The sequence below is a fragment of the Arvicanthis niloticus genome, chromosome 11, assembly GCF_011762505.2.
Source record: "Arvicanthis niloticus isolate mArvNil1 chromosome 11, mArvNil1.pat.X, whole genome shotgun sequence".
Lineage (NCBI taxonomy): Eukaryota > Metazoa > Chordata > Mammalia > Rodentia > Muridae > Arvicanthis > Arvicanthis niloticus.
The window spans coordinates 23,321,942-23,348,956 of record NC_047668.1 but is presented as its reverse complement, the minus strand read 5'-3'; the positions used below and the strand labels follow the sequence as shown (position 1 = coordinate 23,348,956).

General features: G+C 40.6%; 1 protein-coding gene across 2 annotated transcripts; it reads right to left on the bottom strand.

Moving 5' to 3' along the window:
• Positions 1-2,999: 2,999 nt before the first annotated feature.
• LOC117717082 (endophilin-A3-like) lies at positions 3,000-4,623 on the bottom strand. 2 transcript variants are annotated; one of them, XM_076941947.1, is made up of 2 exons: positions 3,642-4,623; positions 3,281-3,537 (listed from the first exon to the last, which is right to left on the bottom strand). In XM_076941947.1, exons 1-2 carry the CDS (start codon positions 4,385-4,387, stop codon positions 3,426-3,428), a joined length of 858 nt encoding a protein of 285 aa, XP_076798062.1. In that variant the 5' UTR covers positions 4,388-4,623; the 3' UTR covers positions 3,281-3,425. The 2 variants fall into 2 exon arrangements, with proteins under 2 accessions (XP_034370200.2, XP_076798062.1); XM_034514309.3 differs by having other exon boundaries at positions 3,000-4,438.
• Positions 4,624-27,015: the final 22,392 nt, after the last annotated feature.

Below are 27,015 nucleotides of genomic sequence, written 5' to 3'. Positions count from 1 at the left end.
GAGCTACTTCTTCCTAAATGGCACCTGTTCCATTCTTATGGTTTTACACACAGGACCCTACATTGTAAGCCCATAGCGTTGAGTACCATTATTGGTTGGTTTTCTCAAAGTTTACAATTCCAAATTTCAAGGGACAGATTGAGTTGATCCTGCTTACATTTTTTTTTACACTAGTGAAAGCAGTAAACTTGGGAATTGATATTGCTGGATAAGGTTTCATATGCAGAAATTGAGCCCAATGAACAGGGTGGGAAATGGCTACATAGCATAGGACAGAGCACAGCTATCTCATTGAAGTTTTGATATTTGTATTTCACTGGCCTCTTTGGAAGCGAGTTCCCCTAGCTTCAGGCTTCGGCTTGAACTTGTAAGGACCCACTAAGATACTGCTTTATTTTCAGGGAACAAAGAACCGAGCAGCACTGTGTAGGATAGCCTAATATTAGCAAACTGAAAGTGGACTCAAAGCTAGCATAGATTTACAAAGAGTAGTTTTAATGTGAGACCTATTCCTATGCCACACATTCCTCATTATATCTGAAAAATAGAAGACAATCTGAAGTATTCACATAATGACAATGTGTTTTAGAGAAACCTTATGAACAAAGACCCACCATTAATCAGTTATAGGCACATACATTGTTCTGTTCCAAGCTGCCAGGACTTAGACATAGTCATATTCAAAAGGCTGTGAAGTTATAAATTTAGAGTTTAACAGTGTCTCATTCTGGATGTGATGATACCTACCTTTAATTCCAGCACTCAAGACCTTGGTGAGCCTAAGGCTAGTCTGGTCTACATAGTAAGTTTCAGGCCAGCCAGTGCTACACAGTGAGACCTTGTCTTACATAAGTAATAGTATTACTGTAATGTCTTCACAAAGAATATACAGTATCTAGTTAAAATATCCCTACCTCCATGCCCCTGCATCATAGTGTATTTATTCACTTAACTCTCTCCATTGAATCCAGCATCTTTTAGACAAAATAAAATAAATGCTTCCCTATATTTTTATATTGTAACAAATAATTTAAACCAAGGATCCTTTTTCAGGCTCCCATTCTTCTTAATAGCTTCCCGCCTACCTCTCATACACTCATGCCAAAGGCCTCCGTGAAGCCCTGTATTCCAGAGTTCTTGGACATGGTGTTACCTCTGATACTAAATTTTTAAACATGATAGCTTTTCTATCCAGAAATAAAGGGTGTGGGATGGGGGTGGTGTTACCTCTTGCTGCATTGTGATACTAAACCCTATTTTGGTCATCATATTTATTTCAAAAAGGATTGGCTGTATACATAAAATAAAAGTGGAATAACAATGTATACTCATGTAAGAAACTAGAACTGACAGGTAAAATACATGAAATTTATTTAAAGGTTTTTAACACATTTTTAAAAAATATTTATTTATTTTATTTATATGAATACACTGTAGCTTCAGACACACCAGAAGAGGGCATCTGATCTCATTAGAGATGGTTGTGAGCCACCATGTGGTTGCTGGGAATTGAACTCAGGACCTCTGGAAGAGCAGTCAGTGACCTTAACCACTGAGCCATCTTTCCAGCCCAACACATGTTTTTAATCACTTATATTTTAACTTAAATAATTTAATGGAAATATCAAAGTACATGTGGAGAACAATCAACATTCTCTTTTCTTAATTTCTTTTAATATGTTACCTAAAAGGAACATATTATATTCTTTTATTCTGTTATAATCATCCAGAGATAAATATTATGTCATTAAAAACTCACACTGTATTTCTGGCATTTGACATAGGTTACATTAATATTTAAAAGAAAATAGATAATAAAAACTAGGGGAAAATGTAACTAAAAATACAAGTGATACTTAGATGTGTAGATAGATTTTTATCAATAAAGTGAATTTTTCAAGATGTGCTGAGTTGAAAATATGGATTTTACACTACACTGAGCATTTCTCCTTTAAAAGTATTTAAATACTATTTTATGGTTGGCATTAAATTTTATACTGTTTTTTTTCATTTGAAAGATATTAAATATTTTTCTAAGTAGTCATCAAGTTAGACCATTCTTCAGTAACTAGTAGCCTATGTGCACTCACCTGGCAGCATCTTATAAGTGCCAATCTCAAAAGGAATCTATAATAAAAAGTTTAAACAATAGTAACTGGGTATTAGAGCTAAAAATAAAACCTAAAATGTGTAGAGTATGAAATGGATTTGGTTACACACCAGATCCAGAGTTGTGGGAACGAAGAAGCATATGCATTTTCTGTCTTTATTTAAATGGCTAATAAATGGAAATAGCCACAAATAAGGTGGTTGTGTATTGAAATAAAGAGAAAAATATCTGAGTTCAAGTGAAATTTCAAGTGAAAAAATAGAAGTACACTTCAGAGGAATGTAAGAGAGTAACGATGGAGAGGTGTTTCACACATGAAGCTTATCTAAAGGTCTTGTGTGCTGAAGAGATATCTCAGTTAGTAAAGGGCTCATTTGCAAGCATGAGACTGAGTTTGGTACCAGAACTTACAATAAAAAGCTAGGTGCAGTGGTGTATGTAGGCTTGTAATCCCAGCATTGAGGAGATGGAAACAGGTACTCGCTGGCTTGTCGTTAAGCCCTTCTTGCCTAGGCTCACATGTGTATATGCACACAAGAACACAAAGAATAAAGCTTTTGATGATGATGTGCTGAAATTGCTTACCATGGCCATTTCTTTCTGTCCTGGATTGTACTAATAGGGAAAAAATAATGTATTAAGGTACTAACAGTTTTCATGTTTTGACAGCATTCTTTTTTTTTTTTTTTTTTTATGAACACAGTGTGTCATGTTTATTGGGCTGTTCACAGGTAAGCTTAAAACAGGAGAAGACTGGATGCCATCAATAATGTCAAGAAACAAAATCTTTAGCTTTCATAACTGCAAAGGGTGTGTTCCCACTGCAGCTAAGGACTACCCAGGCCATTCGAATGGGCACAATTTACTTTTTTTTTTTCCAACAGGAAGCAAATATATTTAACCAATGACTTTTTAGAACAAGAAGAAAACTATTTTTATGAGTTAGGACAAAGAAATCAGTTATACAAATTAAATTGATACAAAATACATTATAAAGAAAACACACATACAAAAGTGACTAAGTGGGCCAGAGAGCGAGGATGCCACAGAACACCACACTGAGAGAACACTGGTGCCAATTCATTTCAGTTCTGAAGTTAGGTCCAAAAGACACATTTACCGAGGTAAAGGCACAATGACTTCCACGTAATTAATAGGGAAGAAGCCGGATTCCCCACGGAGCATTCCTTCATACCAGTTTTCGTCTATCTGATTGGTTAATGTAATGATGTCCCCTTCTTTAAATCCTAATTCTTCTTCGTTTTCTGGCTCAAAGTCATAGAGACCACGACAGCAGGGCTGGTCCGAGGGAGTGTCAGTACCTGTTGTCTTTGATGAAGAGCTGGGTCCGACCCCATTGGCATCGATGGAACTCATGTTCACAGGCTTTGGCATGTATTCTTTCTTGGGGACTTTGGATGCAAGAGCTATTCGCAGCTCTAGCTTGTTCTGCAGGTCCTGGAGGATCTCGGTGGACTGCCTGTGATAGTCTAATGCCACCTGGACAAACACAGCCAGCTGGCTGACTTGCTCTACATCATTTTCTAAAAAATTAAACATGCTTCTTTCGGCCAACTCCTTTGACTCTTCAAACTTTTCTACTGCTTGTCTGATTTCTTCCTCGGGGATCTTACCTACCCGCCTCTTTTTATAATCATAATCCAGGCGGCGGCCTTCCAGCTTTCTCAGGTGGTGCCCAATCTCTTTTAAATCGTTGTCTTGAAGTAGCTGCAGTGGGTCTATAAAAATTTGCTTCATATTGATATCCAGAGAGTCTTTCACCTCAGCCATGAGTTTCAGGGCCTCACCAACTTCTACCAATGAGTTGCCAAAAGCAGAGTCTTCTCCAAGCTCCTTGCCATGCTTCAGCATGCAGTCCCCCAGCAAGCCTTCTGTCTGTGGGTAGCCGGTGGTCTTCACCTGCCCTCGGAGCTTCGACATAGTGTTCAGCATTCCTAGCTTAGCTCTGTATGCTGGATTGCGCTGGAGATACTCTGTGGCCTTTGAAAGAATTGCTGCAACAGCTTTACTAGTAATATCTATTTTCTTTTCCATGTCCAGAAATTCTTCATCTAGCTTCGTTCCTTCAGCATCACTTATTTTTTCACTAAACAGCTGGCTGGCTTTGTGGAACTGCTTCTTGAGCCCAGCCACCGACATCGCGGAGGCGCCCCGCCCGGGGGGTGGTCTGCCAGGCCACACGACTCCGAGCTGGCACCCCGGGCGGTCCTCGCGCGCCCCAAGGCCATGGCCACGGCCGCGGTGCTTTGACAGCATTCTTAATCAAATTTCCAAAGATAAAAGTTGAGTTAGCCTTACCTCCACTGAGCTGCATTAAGTTTAACTCTGTAACTAACAACTTTGAGGAAATATAATATATAGTTATAGCATAATTTAAAAAGAAACCCCAACTGTAATTATGGTGAGACTATGTATTTGACATATTTAGACCATATCACTCTTAGCACTGAAAACCATAAAAGAGAAAACATTCTTCTACTTAATAAAAAAAAACACTCTATGAAAAAAGGGAAATTAGCATCTTCATCACTAGTAGGAATTCCTCTTCTTTCTGTTACTGCATTTTGATATGAACTAATTCTTCTCAAAAGCCCCGGAGATTTCCCATTGGTTCAGCCACCCAATCTGTGGTATTTTATTACAGTAGCTCTAGGAAACTGCTGTGCCCAGTCATTGCTTAATGCCATGTATTCTGAACTGCATCATCACGCCATTCCATCATCGTTGTACAAACATGGTAGAGTAGACTTACACATTATTCAGCTACTCAATGAGGTTTTTATGTGTTAAATGAATTTCATGTACTGTAATAAACATGATTGTCTGGGCCACTTCCATCAAAGCTCAGCATACTGTTTTAAGTGAAATGGTTTGGGTGGAGAAATGCACTTTGAAATCACAATAATAATTTTTGTATATGCACACAGCCAGCAACATAGTCACTCATTATCATTGTCCAGTACTATATACATATACTATCTACTACTATCTCTCTATATATAATAATTTCATGTGCTATATTCTTATGGGACTGACAATGTAGTGAGTTTGTTCATACCTGTGTCACCAAAACTATGTGCATAATGCAATGTATGTTTTCATAGCTTTATCACTAAACAATAGGACTTTTCCTGTTAAAATTTCCATTCAAATTTTATAGGGTCATCATGATACATGCAGTCTGCTATTATGCAGCACTCAACAGTATGTCCAGGAAATTCAATATCCAAATGTACTGGTTTGTTTTATGTCAGTCACCAAAGAGAAAGGAGCCTCAGTTGAGGAAATGCCTCCATGAGATCAAGCTGTAAAGCATCTTCTCAATTTGATCAATGGGGGAAGACCAAGCCCATTGTGGGTGGTTCCATCATGGGCTGGTAATCCTGGGTTCTGCTGGGAAGTAGGCTGAGCAAGTAAACAGATCAAACTATTAAGCACCACCTTCCATGGCTTCTGCTTCAGTTCCTGAATCCAGGTTCCTGACCTGTGTGCATCCCTGTCCTAACTTTGTTTAATAATGAACAGTAATATAAAGTGTAGGCCAAATAAACCCTTTTCTCTCAACTTGCTTTCTGGTCATAGTGTTTCAGTGTTTTCATGGTGAAGCAATAGAAACCCTAAGACATCAAATAATGGGCATTGTTTAAAAAGTGGAAAAGAAAAATAGATTAAAATCGTAAAAAATGAAAAAATGCAAGAAACATTTTATACATAAGAACATGTATCTCCAATGGACTAGCCCACTGTGGGACTAGAATGGTGAATGGCAATAGGTATTCACCAAGGCACACTGAAAACAAAATAATTGCAACACAAGAAGATTTTAAACAAGAAGCAAAATAGTCACACAAAAATCAAGAAAAGACCATTTCCCCCTGGTGTCTTAGTTACAGTTTTTATTGCTGTGAAGAGACACCACGACCAAAGTGACTCTTATAAAGGAAAACATTTAATTGGGGGTGGCTTACAGTCAGAGGTTCAGTCCATTATCATCATGGTAGGAAGCATGGCAGGAAGACATGGTGCTGGAGAGCTAGTGGAGAGTTCTTCATTTGGATCCACAGGCAGCAAGAAGAGACCATGAGCCCCTGGCCTGGCTTAAGCAGTTGAGATTGTAGAGTGAAAAATTATAAAGACCATTTTATGAAATATATACAGGCTTTTTCTTTATCCTAGACCTGAGCAAAAGAATGCAGGTTCCAGAAGGCGGAACTGAATGTAAGATTTTTCACTGCCCTGGGATACATTCAGGGAGGAGTATTAACATTTTTCAAGCCTCAGGGTAGGGCACAATGACATGGAAAAACTACATTATTGAGAAGAATGAGTGTGCAGAGTGATTTTCACATGACTCTAAATCATTTAGGGTGGGTTCCTCTGAAATGTTCTACTGTTCTTGGTTACCCCTCCCCCCCCCCTTGGTCTTCCCAGTGTTACAGCTTGCTGATGTTCAAAATTTATAAAGCAACCAATCAGGTGTAACCGAGCGAAAATTCCTTCCTTTCCCCACCCCATGCTATTAAAAAAAAAAAAAAAAAAAAAAAAAAAAAAAAAAAAAAAACCCTCAGCTTGCTGGCCTTTTGTCAAAATTCTGTTCCTGCATGGATGAGCAGTTTTTACCTTGGCTAGCCAACTCTCCCCAATAAACATCTGCTGATTGCATCCAGGTATGGTTTCTTGTGATTTTTGGGTGGCTGTGATTTCCTGAGACTTAAGGAAGGGTCTCCCGAGTTTGAGGGTCTTCAAGATCTCAAAGCCTGCCTCTAGTGACACACTTCCTCCAACAATGTCACACCTACTTTAACCCACAAGACCATATATCTTAACAGTGCCACTCCCTATGAGTCTATGGGGGCCATTTTTATTCAAATTACCACACCTGGATTGTGATGATGCACAACTGTAGTTCCAGCTACTTGAGAGGCTAATGCAAGAGAATCACATGCCTGGGCAACAGTGAGATCTCAGCTCGAACAACAACTTTCAGCTTCTTAATTGTGACAATGTAAGAAAGAAGACAAGAAATTAATGGTCTGGGCTGGGCAGTGGTGGCACACACCTTTAATCCCAGCACTTGGGAGGCAGAGGCAGGTGGATTTCTGAGTTTGAGGCCAGCGTGGTCTACAGAGTGAGTTTCAGGACAGCCAGATACAGAGAAACCTTGTCTCAAAAAACCAAAACAAAGAAAAAAAGAAAAGAAAAAGAAATTAATGATCTGAAAATTCTAAGTGGGGAGGATTTCTGAGGTAGAATTCTTTGATTTAAGCTCTCAAAAAATGCCTCTACCAGATACTTGTTGTGTTACTTAGGGTTTTACTGGTATGGACAGACATCATGATCAAGGCAACTCTTATAAGGACACCATTTCATTTTGGCTGGTTACAGGTTCAGAGGTTCAGACCGTTATCATCAAGGTGGGAGCACAGTCCAGGAGGAGCTGAGACTTTTACATGTCATCTGAAGGCTGCTAGGAAAAGACTCGCTACCATGTGATTAGGAGAAGGGTCTCATTGCCCACCCCCACTGTGACACATTTCCTCTAATAAGGCCACACCCCCTAATAGTGCCACTCCCTGAGCCAAGCACATTCAAACCACCACACTTACTAAAGACACTGTTGTAAAATGGATGATAGAAAGCAAAATAAGAACATTAAAGAAAGTCATAAGAATTATTTTCTGGAATGATTTTTAGATGTTAATTTGTTATCAAGTTGACCTAGAAAAAGAAACAATCAAAAGTTGGTACAGAATAGATGTGAGAGGAATCCGAAGTAAGTCAAGGTAGTCTCAGGCCAACAGTTCCTCTACAGGCCTAGAGGGCCACTGGGACAGGATGTTCAAAAGTACAGTTCTTCAGGAAGACAAAAAGGAACAGAATAGCAAACATGTTGAACATTTTCAAAGACAACTCACATCTACTTGTTAGGATTTTTAAGTATTGGCACTGGCTGAACAATAAGCACAGATAAATGTTCACATGAAATATAGAAGGCCGAACCATATCGGAGTACATAATTCCATTTACCTAGTCAAAGTAGTGTAAGTACAATATAACCATTTAAATAATGTGTTTTTGTTAAGAGGGTGGGGGTTAGCATGAAATTCCTGTGTGTGTGTATTGTGTGTGTGTGTCTGTGTGTGTGAATGTGTTACACATTATACTAGTTAGTTTTTGTCATCTTGACATTTGTCATTTAGAAAGAGTTAACACTGAGAAAAACTCTCCATCAAATTAGCCTGTAGGCAGTCTCTGGGAGATTTTCTTGGTTGGTGATTGATGTAGAAGGTCCCAACTCATTGTGGGCAGTGCCATCCCTGGGCAGGTTGTCCTTGGTTGTATAAGAAAGCAAGCTGTGCAGCTTTCTTTGTTATGGATGGCCAGCTTCTATTCCAGCCTTCAGTGTCTTACCCTACTTGAGTTCCTGTCTTAGCTTCCTTCAGTGGACTGTCACATCAGGTTATATACTCAAAATAAATCCTGTCCTTCCCAAGTTGCTTTTCGTTGTGGTAGTTTATTATAACAATCAAAACCAGACAAAGATATACATATATATGTTTGTGTACACATGTATTTGAATGTAAGAAATAGATGTTAGGTATCTTGATCATTCTTCACCTTATTTTTGGAGAAAGGTTCTTTTACTGAGCCTACCTGGAGCTGACCAGTTTGACAAAACTATCTAGCTCCAGGGATCCTCCTGACTACAGATCTGTAGTGTTAGGAGTACAGACATGTTAGTATATCAGGATTTTTACATGAGTGATGGAATCCAAACTTAAGACTCCCCTGTTTGCACAGCAAGCACTTTACTGTTCAAGTCATTTCTGCAGCCCCAGTCTTCTTATTTAGTCTTTCAGCACCCTTTAATTAATTTTATTACCCATTTTTCTTTCCTTGCTTTCTTTCCTTGCTCACTTAGCATTCATGAAACAGAGTATAAGCTGTTATGCATAGCTTCATTGCTGAGCACAGGTCCTATTTAAAGAGCCAGAATTCCACAAATATCTGTAAAATGAACAGTAAGGCCTAGTAAATTAGAATTAAAAACTATTTTGTTGTGTTTAATGCTAGCTCCAAAGTAATACAGCAGGTGTATATATTAGTCACTTTGCAGCCTTGTGAACATATATTATTGCCCTATTACTCAGGCAGACTGTAAAATATTAACTTGAATATAATATAGATAATGGTACTTAAATCATGACATGTTACTACTAATATGTGGTTAAAATAAAGTTGAGTCCCATCAAGTCTAAAGTCTTATGACCTCAGGTCTAGATCATAGAAGCCTTCAGAAGGGTCATTGGATTCCCCTAAAAGTTAATGAAAATTTATATGATAACCACCTTTATAGAAAGAGCTCATATTTCATTTTGAGATAAGAGTGAGTTGCAGGTTACTCATTTGACCTCAGACTTACTGTATACCTGAGGATGACCTTGAGGTCCTGGCTCTGCCTCCCAGATGCTGGGAGTACAGACACGTGCCACTATGCCCAGCAAGAACTCATAACTTCTATTAGGTTAGAAAAGAGATAAATGAACCCCAAAATTTAACCACTGCTGCTTGAGACATTTGTATCTTTCCTTAGAGAAACATACAGCTCTTTGTGTATATTATTCACTAAATTCCTGCAATAGAGAAACGAGAAAGCAGTTTGTTTCTATATGCAAATACCCAAAAGCCAGTCAGTTAGGTGTTTTAATTAATCAGAAGTACAACTAGGGCAAAAACCAACCTATAACTGTTGAGGCCCACACTCGGCCTCAATGCTTTGCCTCAACGCTTTTGGGGCTAAGTGCTCTGGTCAAGAAAGAGTGTGGCTCTTGGGTTGGGGCAAGAGACGCGAAGAATGGAGACAAGACAGGGTGTGATTCAGTCTCTCTTCTATTTTCTCATGTCTCCCTCAAGTCTCTCTTATTGAAGGGAATTCTGAGGTATTTATATACACAAACAGGAGAACACAGGTGAAAACACTTTACCACGTGCACCATACAGCTGAGGTCACTAAACAGCAAAACAAGCTATGTGGGATAAACAATATACTTATCAGAGTGTGCTTCAGCTGTTATAGGCTTTTGAAAACCAAGTCTTTCATCAGGGTATATGGTTCCAGATGGCTGCAAAGTTGATCTAGCCGCTTTCTACTAAAGTCGGCTCCCAACATATAACCAAAGCAGGTTGAGAAATTCTTTACTAAAAAAAAAAAAGAAAGAAACTTTATGAATCACAGACCAAAGACCAAATCATGATTTTTCTGGGAAATAAATTATAATGTTCAAGTTATGTACTATCAGGAGACAAATGCACAAGTTAATTTTTTTTTTTTTTTTTTTTTTTTTTTTTTGGTCATTGAAAAACAATATGTAAGTTTCAATCTTGTTTTCTTGGCCAGCAATGTATAATTCAAAATGAGAGGCAATGAAGCAGGACTCAATTTCAGAACTAATCTTTTGTTTGCCTAGTGAATGGTCCAGGCTTTCTATTTTTAAAAGTAGGCTGTACAATGGGCTAGAATGTCATAACTGTGAAATGAAGTTATTTTTTACTGAGTTTGTAATCATGGTTAGTCCAGGTGAAAATTATATCGCTGAGACTGCCTGAACTCCTTATGAAAATAAGTCAATAAAATTGGCAATTGTGTGGTTTAAAAATATGAGGCCTTGTTGAAGGAATACAGGAAGACAAGCCAATCACACTATTCTAGCTGTTCAAACCATCCCCAAAAAGTCAGTCATTCAATTTAAAACATCTATTACTTGTCAATGTCAATTAAACAGCTATTTGTTTGACCTTGCTAACATTTCATGCTTTGGATATCTGAGACACCATTCATATCAACTGCGGTCGACCTTCTAGTTTGATCTCTATATTAGTATAGAAAGTACATATTAGTCTATCAAGTACTCTTTGCTACAACAAAATACCTGACAAAAGCAATAAGAAAGAACAAAGAAGGGAGGGAGGGAGGGAGGGAGGGAGGGAGGGAGGGAGGGCAGGCTTATTTTGGTTTACAGTTTGAATGTAGAGTTCATCATGGTGGGAACAGAATGGTGACAGCAAATTCAGGGAGCTGGTCACAGTGTATCCACATTCAGCAAACAGAAAGATACAAGCTGGTACTCAACTCATTTTCTCTTTTTCAGTCAGCCTGGTACCTCGGGTCATAAAATGTGCCTTCCAAAATTAAGCCAGGTCTTTACATTTCAATTATCCTAAACTAGATACTCCCAGACACGCCCAGAAGCCTGTTTTCATGGTGATCACAGGCCACATCAAATTGGCAAGATTAGCCATCTTTAATTTAGGACGTGATAAAATGCAAAGAAAAACAATGTTGAATGATACAGAAGAAACATAAACTTTGGGCTCAAAAGACTAAAGAATGACATATTCGTGAATATGATCCTGTTTCCTTTGTGAATGTGCAGGTACACGTTACTGGCTGTTGCTATAAAAGTACATACATAAAGAAGAGAGCCACAAACCAAACCTTCTTGGTACTAAGAATTGAAACCAAAGCCCACATGTACTTGGCATGTGCACCCCTGAGCTACACTCTGACCCATAAAACCTTTTAATGAGATAAGACAGCAACAAATCTAGCTTAAGTCATATAAACTGCTCATCCTCTAGCTATGGGCTAAGGAAATAGACAATGCTATGGGTTTAGGGATAATGTCCTTGCCCCTTGACAGCTGCCGGGAAGAGCTGGTCCCCAAGGTCATAATAGCAGGAGACCGGTCCCTGCCTCTCACTAGCTGGAGTACTGAGGAGAGCTGGTCTTGCACCTTGCTTGGGCAACACAAGCCTGATGACAAGGGCAACAATGAGCCAGCCCTAATGGCATTGGGTGAGCTAGCCAGAGGCAGTGCTAGAGAGCTCACCCTGGTGATGCAGGGTGCAAGAGAGGTGGCTGACTAATCAACTCAGCTACCAACCAGCCCAAATAGAGGCCTTTGAATTGGCCCACCTCAACATCTGCCAAATCTGTGAACTGCTGGAGCATGTGAAAGGGTCAATTCTGCAGATCCAAAGCTGCAGTCTCTCCATGACACAGGCCAACAACAGGATATTGGAGATGAGTCCCAGTAAGAATCCAGTATTGAGGGCTGGAGAGATGGCTCAGTGGTCAAGAGTATTGACTGCTCTTCCAAAGGTTCTGAGTTCAATTCCCAGCAACCACATGGTGGCTCACAACCATCTGTAATGGGATCTGATGCCCTCTTCTGGTGTGTCTGAAGACAACATACAATGTATTCACATATGTAAAATAAATAAATCTTTAAAAAAAAAAAAAAGAATCCAGTATTGATGGTATAGAAGTAAGCCAAAGGCCACGAACCAGACCAATGACTCACTGCAAGCAACATTTGCAAATGAAGATATGTGTACAAAACTGTGGGACACACTGTGACACACTACAGTCTCCAGAACAAGATGGGCTTTTTTGTTTTGTTTGCTTTTTAATTTTCTTTTAGGGTAGAAGCTGCACAGGCAGGGTGGATATGAAGGTATGGGGAGCTGAATGGGATTGGAGGAGTGCATAATGTGAAACTCACAAAGAATCAACAAAAAGTTTTTTCCAAAAGTCACCTCTCTGCTCCTCTATCCAAGCATAAGTTGCGTGTCCATTCCTGAGTTTCACATACTATTGATAACATTACTAATCACGCTTTGTTCTAACCCCCCCTTTTCTTACCAATCTCTGTGATTAAGACTCCCTGAGAAGTAGAGGCCAGAACCTCCTCATATTTGGCACCTAGCAGGACTTCAACTATTTATGGAAAATCACCAGAAAAAATATACTCGATTGTGGCCAGATTTAATAGATGGGTGATCATTAAAGTCAAATGCATAATGAATAGACCATTCAATGTAACTACTTGATATTCAGTTGTAAAGCCTATGCATATATGCACATAAGTATCAGCTTTACCCAAAATCATAGGAGGAATTAGGAAATTGGGACCAAGTAAGTAAAAGTAAAAACAATTTTTGAATAGATTTAAATAGGATGGGGTTGAGAGATTTAAGATGGTTAAAATCTTGTTCACTCTTCTCACTTAAGAATGAATATAAAAGCCGGCAGTGGTGGCGGCTTTTCATTTATGAAGTTTTTGTTGTTGTTGTTGTTTTTTAAAAGATTTACTTATTTTATGCCTCTGCCTCTCAAGTGCTGGGATTAAAGGCATGCGCCACCACTGCCTGGTGCATATTCTTATTTGAAACACATAAAACGACATTTTATCTTAATGCCATGTACTCTTTGAGGCCAACTACCTGGAAATGGCATGTGTGCCTTGTTTATGATTTTTCTGGGAGAGGTTATTCATGAGTTTAGAGTCTTCTAGAATAGAATAGAGTCTTCTAGAATAGAATAGTCTTCTAGAATAGAATAGAGTCTTCTAAAATAGAATAGGGATTTTACGAATTCTGCTTCATAGCATTATGGTGCTATGCTTTACTTACAGGTCTTCCTAAATCTTGTATCAGCTCATTTTATAGAGCAATATAATTTTCATTCTTCACAGTGTAGCTGTTTCACAATATGCAGCCTTAAATTCCACAATCTGTATTTCGCTAGGAGAAATGCAAACCTAAATAAAATTTGCAACTGCTTTTCAGAGTCATGTTTTCATCACTAAATGTGTTTCCCAGCATTTCAAATGTGAGCTCAAGGTGAATATGCTGCAGGTTTGCTTCACTTCCAACTTTTACTCCTTTTTTGAAATAACAAAACCCATATCTTATGGCCCTGCTCAATTTGAGAGATTCTCGATACTCTAGAACCTGAACAATCTCACTTTTCTTAATTTTTTTTGTTACATTTCACTCAAGAATCTGGTGTTTTCTTTGTGAAAATATTTTTTAAATTTTTTAAAAACTAGAAGCAAGGCTTTATTGATTTGTTTTACATTTTATATTAATCTCTATAAATTGCTTGTGTATATAGTGTTCACAAAGCCCAAAAGACTACCAAGGAGAGGATTCCAATGCAGCTCCACTAGGGTCTTTTTATTTAAGCCCGAGCTTGGGCTCACCGCTGACACTGACACTGACGCAGCAGGATGAGAGGGTGAAGCCGAGCCCTCACCAGAAGGTTTTATAGGACATGGAGAGCAATCGAGGAGATTTCCAGCCTGGCAAGCATCTAATTGAATGACTTTATAAAGTGGGTGCTCTGAAGCAAAACTATGAACAATCATAAATGGTCTGAAAGTACATCTGGAACTATCAGACTAATCCTGATTGGCTGTTGCTAGGAAGTAACTAGGGAATGACTTTGGGGTATGGGCCAGAGACAAGTTATGTGGTTCTTCCTAGAACTTGGGTGCAGCTTAGGTTCAGCTGCAGGTTGAGTTCTTAGGCCCCTTTTCGTCTGAAATGGAGGCTGGTCCAAAGATGAAGTAGGTTTGGCCTCTCAATATGAGCCATCATGTGGTTGCTGTGAATTGAACTTAGGATCTCGGAAGAGACAGATCACCAGCCCTTCTTTTGTTGGTTTGTTTTTAAAGCAGGGTCTCACTATGTAGCCCTCACTGGCCTAGAACTCTGTAAGCCAGGCTGGTCTTGAATTTAGACTTCTTGCTGCCTCTCCCTTCCCAGTGCTGGGATTAAAGAAGTAAATCACTTTGCCTGGCTTCACTTTCTACCTTACTCCATTGAGACAGCCTGTCTGTGGTGGTTTGAATGATAAATGATTCCCATAGGCTTATGTATGTAAACACTTGGTTCCCAGTTTGTGAAACTGTTTTAGAGGTTTATAGAACTGTTAGGATTCGAGCCTTGCTAGAGGAAGGCACTGATGGGCTTTTAGAATTTATACTCTCACTCTATTTCTAGTGCATTCTCTCTGCTTCTTGTTACAGTCCATATGCTGTGATCTCGCCTCCCCATATTCCTTTTCCACCATTACAGACATCTTGTGTTTTGAAAACGTAAGTCAAAATAAACCTTCTGTTCAGGTTTTGTTTGTTTGTTTGTTTTGTAAGACAAGGGTATATAGCATTTGTCTGTGTATAGCCCTGTTCTGTAGGCTGGCCTGGAATTCAGAGATACACCTCCCTCAGCCTCCTGAGTGGTGGGATTAAAGGTGTGTACGAAGTCCAGCCTGAAGTTCCCAAAATAATTAATATAGTCTGTGCAAACCAGGAGGAGATGAGGGAGATGAGAGAGGCTGAGTTACAAGCCTGGGAAACAGACTCCAGAGATCAGCACTGAGGTGCAGATCTGCTGTATCACACAGTAGCATGGGATTTCATTCAGCCTTTGGACCAATGGAAATAGACGGGAACTCTGTGGTAGCCTACTATCCCAATGTCTGCCTGTGGTGCCAGGCTGCCAGCACTGGAGGGAACTTCTGTAAACATGGGAAAACCAGCCACCGCCCTGTTTCAGGGCCATTCTGAAGTTCCACTAGTTTACTAGAATTCTTTGTGTGTCTGTCACCCCGTATGCCAGCAGCCATGGGCACTGGTATAGTTAGAGCTGTATAGAAGCCTCCCTCGCCATTCACCTGCCTCCACCCAGGTGAAGTGGAAACTTAAGGGTTCTTTGGAAAGTTAGTTGGATGGTGTTTTGCTGGGGCAAATGTGAAGGAACATTTCACAGAAGCAGACACAGGTGAAAGGATGTTCTGCTAAAGAAAGCATGTAAAAGGACACGTGATGAAGGATTCTTTGCTAACAACACACACAGATTGGTCTGCCTTACATTGAACAGTTCAGCTGCATTTGTCAGGAGAGAAGTTTTGTTGGTGTGCTGCAGTTTCTTGCTGATTTCTCAGACTCTGGCTGATTGACAGAGTGATGTCAGCTGAGATAAAGGACAGAGACACATGATGAGGCAAGACCCGTGAAAAACACGTGGTGTTTGGAGGGAAAAATAGAGCACGACAGACAGTGATGGGCTGAACTTGGCTTGCTTATAGAGCTAGCTGTGCAACACTTGCGGGGCTTGTGTCTTCTCTGATCAGTTGCTTCCCTGAGAGAGGCACAGCTTGAACTTCTGATGTTCCTGCTGGTCCCTCCTGCTGCCCTGAGCTGAGACTGAGGCCTGGCTGTCTCTGCTAGGTCATGCCACTGCTGCTGACTTGTGTTTGCTGTTGGGAGCCGACTTTAGTAGAAAGCGGCTAGATCAACTTTGCAGCCATCTGGAACCATATACCCTGATGAAAGACTTGGTTGTCAAAAGCCTATAACAGCTGAAGCACACTCTGATAAATATATTGTTTATCCCACATAGCTTGTTTTGCTGTTTAGTGACCTCAGCTGTATGGTGCACGTGGTAAAGTGTTTTCACCTGTGTTCTCCTGCTTGTGTATATAAATACCTCAGAATTCCCTTCAATAAGAGAGACTTGAGAAAATAGAAGAGACTGAATCACACCCTGTCTTGTCTCCATTCTTCAAGTCTCTTGCCCCAAGAGCCACACTTTCTCTTGACCAGAGCACTTAGCCCCAAAAGTGTTGAGGCAAAGTGTTGAGGCAGAATGTGGGCCTCAACAGTTTGCTATCCCGACTTTACTAAGCTGGACTGCTGGTGTATCCATGAAGTGTTTGCGAGTGGATGGAGCTGCTGCTAACCTGTGAACTGAACTGCTGATTTCCAGACAACACTGATGCTCTAAAGTTGCTCTAAAGAACCTTTTAAACAGGTGCACTCCCCCAACCCCACCGTATCCTTTCTTTTCCACTACCCCTGGTGGGTGGTGGGCTACAAGGGAGGTTTAAGACCCATCATTAAAAAAAGGTTTTGAAAAAATTAAAGTTACACTCGGGCCACAGCACCCACACAGTCTCTAACTAAACCTGGAGCTGGACCAGTCCAGCGATCCTCTTGACTCTCTTCTCTACAGTGGTGAGGTACAGGTAAATTCTGGGCATTTACTACTTTTTATGTGGGGCCACCTGATTGCCCAGTAAGTGCTCTGGCCCACTGAGCCATTTCTCAACTCCCAACATTGTTTTGAAAAAGTATTTTTATTTATGTGTATGTGAGTCTGATTGATTATGTTTTCAGTCACCTGTTAAGACCAGAAGATGGCCTCAGAATGCTTGGAGCTCTAGTTAAAGGATGAGTCATCTGATATAGATGCTTGAATTCACACTCTAGTCTTGAAGAACAGCAAGTGTTCTTAACCTCTTTCTCTCTGTCTCGGTCTCTGTCTGTCTGTCTCCCCTTTCCCCTCTCCTCTCTCTCCCCCCTCCCCTCTCTCCTCTGCCTTTAACTCTCCCTCTCTTTCTCTTGCCTACAACTGTGTTTTTTAAAGGCATTAACTTCTCAAATTCATTAGCATAGAGGTTTTCATAATTATCCGTTGAATGTCTGTAGTCTGTAATAAAATCTATCCTTCACTTTTATTCCTGTTATCAGTATGGCTTGAGCTCAAAGTGACATCTTTAACCTCCTTCAAGACTAGGAAACAACGCCCCAGGTATGAGATGTGTAACTTTCTGGCTGAAGATGCTAAGGCTTACTGTGAACCTCTGTTGTGCGGTGCATTGCATTTCTTCCTGTGTATCTTTATCTAAAATACCCTACAATGTTTACACCTCAGCTCATGAAGTTTGAGGATGTGGTCTTAAACTCCCATCTCTAGTGATTATCCTGCCCAACCACATACATATCTAGCTGTGAGGTTAGAAGATACATGACTGCCCACTCTACCTGAAGCAGACACTCCTACCAGAATGCACTGCAGACTTTGCAGTTAGAATGTGCATGGTGATGCTATCTCAGACACAAAGCACTTAGCACATTCCAGCTCCTGAAATGTGAGGATAAACAATCCTTTGCCTTTGGCACACGCTCCCACCACACCCCACATCTGGTTCATCGTATCAGAGAACACAGTCTCTAGTTGTGCTCCTGATACACATTGCCTCCCTGTTATACCATATACAATCTAATGCATGCCATCAAAGGGTGTAAAGCTACTCTCCCCACCACTGCATACCATACCATACCATACCATACCATACCATACCATACCATTCCATGTGCAGCCTGGCTTCTGAAGTCAGAAGAAATCTCTAACCTTGTCAATGGTGTATTCACTGACCATACTGCTTGGACATCATCTTGTGAAGACAGGGGTTGTGCTACCCACTATAAAGCTGAAATCATCTGAGCTATTTCACCTATGTCACGACCAACTGTCTTCACAATTGAACTTAGAGCAATACAGAGCCAAATATAATAGTTAATACTATTGTCAACTTGACAGAATTTGAAATAACTTTTGAAATAACTTAAGAGATAAGTTTCTAGGCACAGCTATTAGGGAATCTTTTTTTTTTTTTCTTTTTTCTTTTTTTGGTTTTTTTGAGACAGGGTTTCTCTGTGTAGTCCTGGCTGTCCCTGAACTCACTCTGTAGATCAGGCTGGCCTCAAACTCAGAAATCCGCCTGCCTCTGCCTCCCAAGTGCTGGGATCAAAGGCACGTGCCACCACTGCCCAGCTATTAGGGAATATCTTGGTTAGGTTAATGTCTGGGCATATCTACGTGATATTATCTTGATTACTTGAGGTAAATAAAGGAGCACATCACTGTTTTCTAGCTTGACTCCTAAACTGTGCCAAAAAAAAAAGCAGAAGCTAGCTGATCATGGGCATTCATCTCTCTCTGCTACTTGACAATGAACTCAATATAAACAGCTGCCTCAGAATCCTGGCTTCATGACTCCCTTGGCTAGAAGAACTATAGCAGTATGCCTTCTGTCTTATCTTTTCTCCTGTTCATGAGTTAAAATGTTTCTGACAAACACAACTGAATGAAGATGGGATTTATTTTGAATCAGTGTTCAAGAGTCCAGTCTAGGCCGGGCGGTGGTGGCGCACGCCTTTAATCCCAGCACTTGGGAGGCAGAGACAGGCGAATTTCTGAGTTCGAGGCCAGCCTGGTCTACAGAGTGAGTTCCAGGACAGCCAGGGCTATACAGAGAAACCCTGTCTGGAAAAACAAACAAACAAACAAACAAACAAACAAACAAACAAACAAAAAAAGAGTCCAGTCTAGTCGGCAAGTAAAGGTGGTTCACATTTCAAGCAGTGGTCACATCACACTCACAACCAGAAAGCAGTGACGATGAGTGCATGCTGTTGCTTAGGTCTCTTCTTCCACCACGTATACAGATCCTATCCAAGGAGCTGTGCTGCCCACGACGGTGGGTCTTCCCATATCAGTAAATCAAGACTTGTCTCCCACAGGGACTCCCAGAAGCCTATGTCCCTAGTTATTCCAGATTCTGTCAAGTTGATGCTAAGCACTAACCTTAAGAATGAACATCAAGCTGTGAGCCCAAATAAACTCTTTCTCCCATAAATTGCTTTTATGAGAGTATTTTACACAGCACCAAAAAAAAAAAAAAAAAAAAAAAAGTCAGAGAAGCGGTACAGAAAATGAGGGCATTGCTTTGGCCTTTGCACAGACCTTACAATGTGACTCTTAGGCCTTTAGAACTGCTTCCTGGATGGACTTTGGAAGAGTTGTCACTTTGGCAAGAAAAGTCTTTGGATTTTGGAAACTGAGCATAATGAGCCATTTCAGTAGGAGTGTGGACAGCAAGAATGCCAAGGACAGAGGAGGTCCAGCTCACGAAACTTTAGAGAGGACAACTATCAGGAATGGGGCCAAGAATCATTTATTGATATTCTGAAGAAGAATTTGATTGTATTGTGCACACGGTCTGCTCATTTGAGTAAGGTTAGATTTGAAAATAATGGACAAATCTGTTTGACAGAGGAAATTTCCAGATAGTGCCTAACCTGTGTGGTGGCTGCTGTCTACTGTGCATCCAGGTGGTATACACTGAAAGAGAGCGAAAACTGGAACAGAAACAATTTTAAATGCCTTTTTTTTTTTTTTTTTTTTGGTGAAGAGTATAAATAAGTTTAAAATTACCAATGAGGTAGGCTTGAAAGTAATTGTTATAGGGCTTGGCACCATTAAAAAAAATACCTAGAATCTTGTAGTGAGACAAAAGAAAGGTGTCCTGAGGAAAGACCCACCCGCCCACCCCCATCAAAGGCTCCATTTCCTGAAATGAAAATTCATTTGAAGTGTGCCAGGCGGTGGTGGCGCACGCCTTTAATCCCAGCAATTGGGAGGCAGAGACGGATTTCTGAGTTCGAGGCCAGCCTGGTCTACAGAGTGAGTTCCAGGACAGCCAGGGCTATACAGAGAAACCCTGTCTCAAAAAACCAAAAAAAAAAAAAAAAAAAAAAAAAAAAAAAAGAAAAGAAAAAGAAAAGAAAATTCATTTGAAAGAAGAAAGCATAAACTTCCACAGACTTCCACTGAAGGAATCCCCTTGCTCCTTAAAGCATCTGCCCAGAAAGATGTTTCTAAGTGGTCTGCACACAGAGAGCTGAGGAAGCTGTGATCCACCTGATGAGGTGCTAGCCCTAAATGGCAGCGGTGTTCATCTGTTACTGATTTTGCAGCCATAAAAGATGCAAGACTGAAGGGATCATGAAGATTTGCTCCAAAGTTCCAGAAAGCCTGAGGTCAGGCAATGTGTGCCAGGGTCAGAGTTCCTACAAACACTTCCTAAGAGGCCAGTGTTTGAACTTGCAAAGGTAAAGCTTAAGTTTCAGCAGAAACCCTAACAGAGACATCCATCCAAAGAGAGAAGTTATGTGTATTTCACAGGGAAGAGTTACAGGAGTGTGGCTACCCAAGCTCTATAGAGACTAGATAATTCCATCATAGGTTTTGTTTTGTTTTGTTTTTCAAGACAGGGCTTCTCTGTGTAGCCCTGGCTGTCCTGGAACTCACTCTGTAGACCAGGCTGGCTTTGAACTCAGAAATCTGCCTGCCTCTGCCTCCCAAGTGCTGGGATTAAAGGCGTGCACCACCCTTGCCCAGCAACTTTAGACTTTCAAACAGTATTGGAATTGTTAAACATTGTGGGGACCATGGAAATTAGACTGGCTGTATTTCTGCATTATAAAATATCCTTAAGACTGGGTGACAAGGGATGGAAGGCCATGGTTTCGGTGTTATTGGTGTGGGTAGGAGGTTGACAAATAGTGGGGGTTTGATAGTTAATGCTGATTGGCAACTTGACTGGGTCTGTAATCACCTAGGAGACAAATCTCTAGGCATAGTTGGGAGGAATTACAAATTAGGTCAGCCTCTGGGCATGCTTGTAAAGCATTTTTGTAAGTTATTTGAGGAAAGAACATTCTCCCTGAAGAATCACAACTTTGTTCTCCAGGCTTGGATCTTAGAAATGGTGGATAAGCATTCATTGTTCTTTGGGTCCTGGAGGCAGACACAATGTTACCAGCTCCTTCAAACGTTTGTTGCTATGCCTTCCCTGAATAATGAAACAACATATGGAAAAAATGAGGAAGGAAATTAAAAAGTTCTAAAAATTGAATGAAAATATATATTAAAAAAAAAAAACACAATCCATGAAAACTTATGGGACACAACTAAGTCAGTCCTCAGAGAACGCTTATAGCTCTGAATGCTCAGGTCAAAAACTCACAAAGAGCTCAAATAATGATATATCTTAATGATGTAAAAATAAGAGCAAGCCAAAACTGGTCATTATAAAGAAATAATATAGATTGCAAGAGTGCAAAAGTCACTGAAGACCCTAGGCTCAGATAGTATGCAAAGACAGCGTTTATTCTGCAGAAACAACCAGCATGTGGGGGGTCAACCATTCTTCAAAATGTCAACCCCAGACAAAGACATGAAAGCCTTCTTATAGGGAACCAGAAGAACTCTCTAGAAGGATTAGATAATTTCTATGTGATTGGTAGGGGCCAAAGTAGTGACATTAATATAACTTTGAATGGCTACTAAGTTAGTTCTTCTATATTTAGAGTGTTAGCACCAGGTGCATCCAGGGACACCCAGAAGCTGTTTGCAGCCTGCTCCAGGACCCAGCAAAGATATCATCTCTAGGCGACAGCTGCATCTGTTGCCATGACACCTGTCACACACCCCTCATTACAGCTGGGATAAAGGATGCATACCCAGACCCATAGCTCTCTCTCTTCTTCTTCTTCTTCTTCTCCATCAACCCCTTCAGAGGCGCCTTTGTTAATAAAGCATCTCACATGAGACCTGTGCTGGCTTGGCCATGATTTGTCCAGAAGTGTGCCACTTATTCTAACATAGACTGGGTTAGGTAATTTAAAATTTCATTGGTGGGTACTGGGGAGGTCACAGGGGTCGGCTTCTGTTTGGCTTGTGCCAGGTGGTCAGTAGTCCACATTCTTATATCAAGAAAGTTTAACCAAAGGATGAGATAGGGTTGCCCAGCACAGTCTGCAAGTATCTTGAGATAAGATACTTTTCCATTCTTGTGGTTATCTCCATGTTGTTCTTTGGGAGGAGGTTTTAATATGTTATTCTTGAAATTTATGGTCTGTTCCTGGAGCTCGGTGACCTATGGCCTAGTTCCTGGGATTGGTGGCTTTCTTTCTGAAATCAGGCCTGATCCTAAAAGGAGACAAATAAGGTTATGCCATCCTTTCAAGACCAGGGCAGAAACCAATGAAATAGTAACAAACAACAACAAAACTCCAAGGAAACAAGGAGTTGTTTCTATGAAGACAATTAAGACTGACAAACCTTTAGTCAAATTAACCAAAGAAAGAACAGAATCCGGTTCCTCTGCAGGAGCAGCTAATGTTCTTAAACACTAAGCAATCTATCCAGCCCTCCATATGACTGTTTTCTTTGTTAAGGCTGGATTGAGATAGGACTTCTCTGAGTAGTCCTGGCTATCCTGGAACTCTTAGACTAGGCTGGCTTCTAACTCAAGACACCTACCATCTCCTTCCTCCATAATTTTGGGATTAAAGGTGTGTGCCACTAAGCCTGACTATTTCTGATAGTCTAGGAGAATAATATCAAGTGTAACATTCAAGAGCCTGAACTCATGACTCATGTCTTTTATAGGATTATTTTCTAATCTGTTTTCTTCCAATTCCTACATTAAAAGTTCTGATAGGTTTGGGACAAGTGGTAAGTATAGGCAAAGTCTTTTTTTTTTTTTTTTTTTTTTTTTTTTTTTTTTTTTTTTTTTTTTTTTTTTGGTTTTGGTTTGGTTTTTTGAGACAGGGTTTCTCTGTGTAGCCCTGGCTGTCCTGGAACTCACTCTGTAGACCAGGCTGGCCTTGAACTCAGAAATCCGCCTGCCTCTGCCTCCCAAGTGCTGGGATTAAAGGCGTGCACCACCACCGCCCGGCCAGACAAAGTCTTATGGTTCTTAAGATTGTGAGTTTTAAACGTGATACTGTAATTTGATGAGGAATAAAATTACTCAATATTTCAAAATAAATCCTACAAAATATTTATAAATTACAAAGAGAAAAAAAGAGGTTCTTCAGAATGGAAAATAAGTTTGCATATAACTACCAAAGTGGACAGTGAAAATGTCATTTACCATAGGACAAGACAAAATCCTGTATCATCAGCTAGTAATGAGATATGAGAAGATAGTGTCACTTCTGTGATGTTATCATCAAAGATACATGACCTGAATGTAATCTTCAGGCAAGAAGGATTTAAGGACAATCTACAAAATAACCAATTTGTATCAAGTTTATCACAAAGACTGAAGAACTGTGGCTAAGACAGAGAATCTAAAGACCCATGACAATTACAGGAGGTGTCCTGATTCAAGAATAGTCACAAAACATTCCTGATTTGATGGATATGATTATGATGGTTTGTAGGAAAACCACACTAATGTGTGACTTTTCTATGTCGATTTCACTTATATAACACCAGAAGCTACCACCTGGCCTTCTTTTACAACTTTGTTAACTTAAAAAAAAAAGTTACTGAAAGGCAAAGTATGGGCTCAAGACCCCCAAACCAGGTTCTTAGAGCACAAAGGAGATTGTTTTGCCCCAGAGGGACAGAAGGCAGGGAATAAGAGACAAAAGAAAAGATAGAGGATGAGGGTAAAGTATGTACATCATTCTTTTGTGTATGTATATAATAAATAATTTGATAATTAAGGTAAATGCATTATTTTTATGTGTATACAACAAATAATTTTATAAATACTAGGCATTTTATATGGCTTATCTCATTTAAACTACCACAAAATCTTGTAAGATGGGTATCATAGCCAGGCAGTGGTGGCGCACGCCTTTGATCCCAGCACCTGGGAGGCAGAGGCAGGTGGATTTCTGAGTTCTGGTCTACAGAGTGAGTTTCAGGACAGCCAGGGCTACACAGAAAAACCCTGTCTCAAAAACAAAACAAAGCAAAACAAAACAAAGAGATGGGTATTATTTTTGCCACTGTCTATTTTTGGCTAATAAAAGTAAGACTGACTCAAAAGGGTTCTGAGCCAGGCAGTGGTGGTGAGGGTGAGTGGAGGACACCCAGCAGGAGCCATTGCAATGTGCAAGTATGCAGTGTGGTGGACATATGGGAGAGAAAGATGAGCAGAACAGTTTGGGTATTCTGAAGAAAGGTGGAAGTAGAGACATGAGGGTGGAGAGATATCCTGCTGTGGGTAACCTGCCCTGCCACCTAGGCTGTGCTGAGGTCGCAGCATGTGCTGCTGCTGAGGGCCTTGTCTGGGTCTGTGGCCATAAGCAGCAGGGATCGGTGCTGTGTTTATAAAAAGATAAAGAGATATAGAATATGTTCTATGGGGTGTGGTGAGGTATGGGGGAAGGAGATGTCTCAACAGGCCCACGCTGAAGCACCTCTTCCCCCTGAGGGACCAACCACACTCACTGGTATAGTATAGAGTTTATTCAGGGAATGCGGAGTGGGGTTAAGAAGGTAGTAGAGGCAGAGAAAGGCAGAGAGAGAGAGAGAGAGAGAGAGAGAGAGAGAGAGAGAGAGAGAGAAGAAAGAGAAGAGGGGAGGGGAGGGGGAAGGGGGGTAGGGGAGGGGAGGGGAGGGGAGGGGAGGGGAGGGGAGGGGAGAAGAGAAGAGAAGAGAAGAGAAGAGAAGAGAAGAGAAGAGAAGAGAAGAGAAGAGAAGAGAAGAGAAGAGAAACAGAGGCTGGCCATGAGCACGTGGAGAGCGGGGAAAGGGAAGGGGCAAGGGGCAAGGGGACAGAGTGGGAGCAAGAAGGCAAAAGATCAAGAGAGGGAGGAGGGGACAAGCAGCCCCTTTTATAGTGGGCCAGGCCTACCTGGGTGTTGCCAGGTATCTGTGGGGTGGAATTTAGACAGAATGCTAATAATCAGTATTGATATCTATGATATCTATGATATTACCACTATAGACCATGTGGATGTCCAAGGGCTATGCACAGCTGGCCCTATCTCTCATGTGCTTCAGCACTTGGAAGAGCAGGCCCTGCACCTAGTCTGGGATGCACCATAGACCTGGCCCTGTTGGCTAACCTGCAGGTGAGACAGTCCCTAGGGCATGAACATGGGAGAGCTGTCCCTGCCCCTCACTGAGTACAGCACTTGGGAGAGTGGACCCTGCACTTCACCTGGGCAGTAGAGTAGAGATGGCTCTAGTGGAATGGATTCTGATGGCCTAGCCTGAGGGCTTGAGAGCAGAAGACTTGGGCCTACCCCCTACAGCTTTCAGCACTGGGTGGGCTAGTGGGAGGGGGACAGTGCTGGAGAGCTCACCCTTGTGGTGCAGATGTGGAAGAGCTGGCAGGCTGACCAGCTCAGCTACCACCCAGGCCCAGATCCAGGGCTTTGAGTTGAACAAAGAAGTCAATGAATATAAGCTAATAGATAACATGCAACCCAGATTCAAAAGCAATTTAAAGAAAACATGTGTCAGTAAGTTTTAAATTTTGTGTTAAGTCTTTTGCTAAATCAAGAATATAGTTAGTCTAATGATAAAGCTACTTTTAAAAAATTTCATGTAATTATCTGATATAACCTGGCTTATTTTCCCATTAGGAAGCTAGATAAACGGGTCCTAAGTCATGTAGAAAATCCAGAGTATTTATCTAAAATATAGATAATCAATTTTTAAAGGTAACTTTGGGGGTGGTGAAGGAATGATTGTGTTAAGGAGCGAAAAGGAAAGCAGTGTAACACTGCTCATCTGCTTTGCCCTCTCTATTAAAAGAAAACTACCTAAAAGCTTACATTTTACTTTATTTATCTTTTTGCCTTAAATTTGACAGGAACTCAAGTCACCTAGAATAACAAATGCAAGTTCAGCTTCAGTTTTCAGCCAACCCTTTTAACATGTTTCCAGTCCTAGAGAAAAGGGCCAAGAAGTCATTTGCATACATACATCATGATGCCATTCTTCACACCTAGTAAAATGCTGGTGCCAGGCTTACAGAAGACACCCAGAAAAGGTGAACTCTAAGATTCTAACTTGTTTCATATACACTCACCAAATTTACCGAGTACCTCCAAAATACAACACCCCAGCACTACAGGTAAAAATAATTTCCCTTTATATCTCCAAGGTACATGCAACTAATTAGGTGAATTTTCTATTATTGCTGAAACAAAATACTATATAGTTTGTGGCTTAAAACAAGGTAAATGTCACAGTTTTATACATCAAAAGTCTGGTAGAATTACTAGCTGGTTGTTCTGTACTAGGTCTCCGAAGGAAGAAGTCAAGGTATCAGCAGACTCAGACTTTTATATGAAGGTTTGAAGGAGGAATTGGCTTTTGAATAACTAGATCATAATTAAGCCCATTATTTTGTATAAAAAATATACATTAATGGAATGGAAAGTATAAAATTTTAAAGGTCTACTATATTGATGGAAAATTCAGTTCAGTTCCTGCTGCTAAGGACTTAAGGCCCCCATTCCCTGTTGACTGTCAGCCAAGAACCTCTCTTGGTTCTTTAAAGTCACCTAAATATGTAAACTGAAATTTCTAAGGAAAAAAAAGAAAAGAAAACTGGCATCTGTGTTAAAAATTATACAAGACTGACTAAG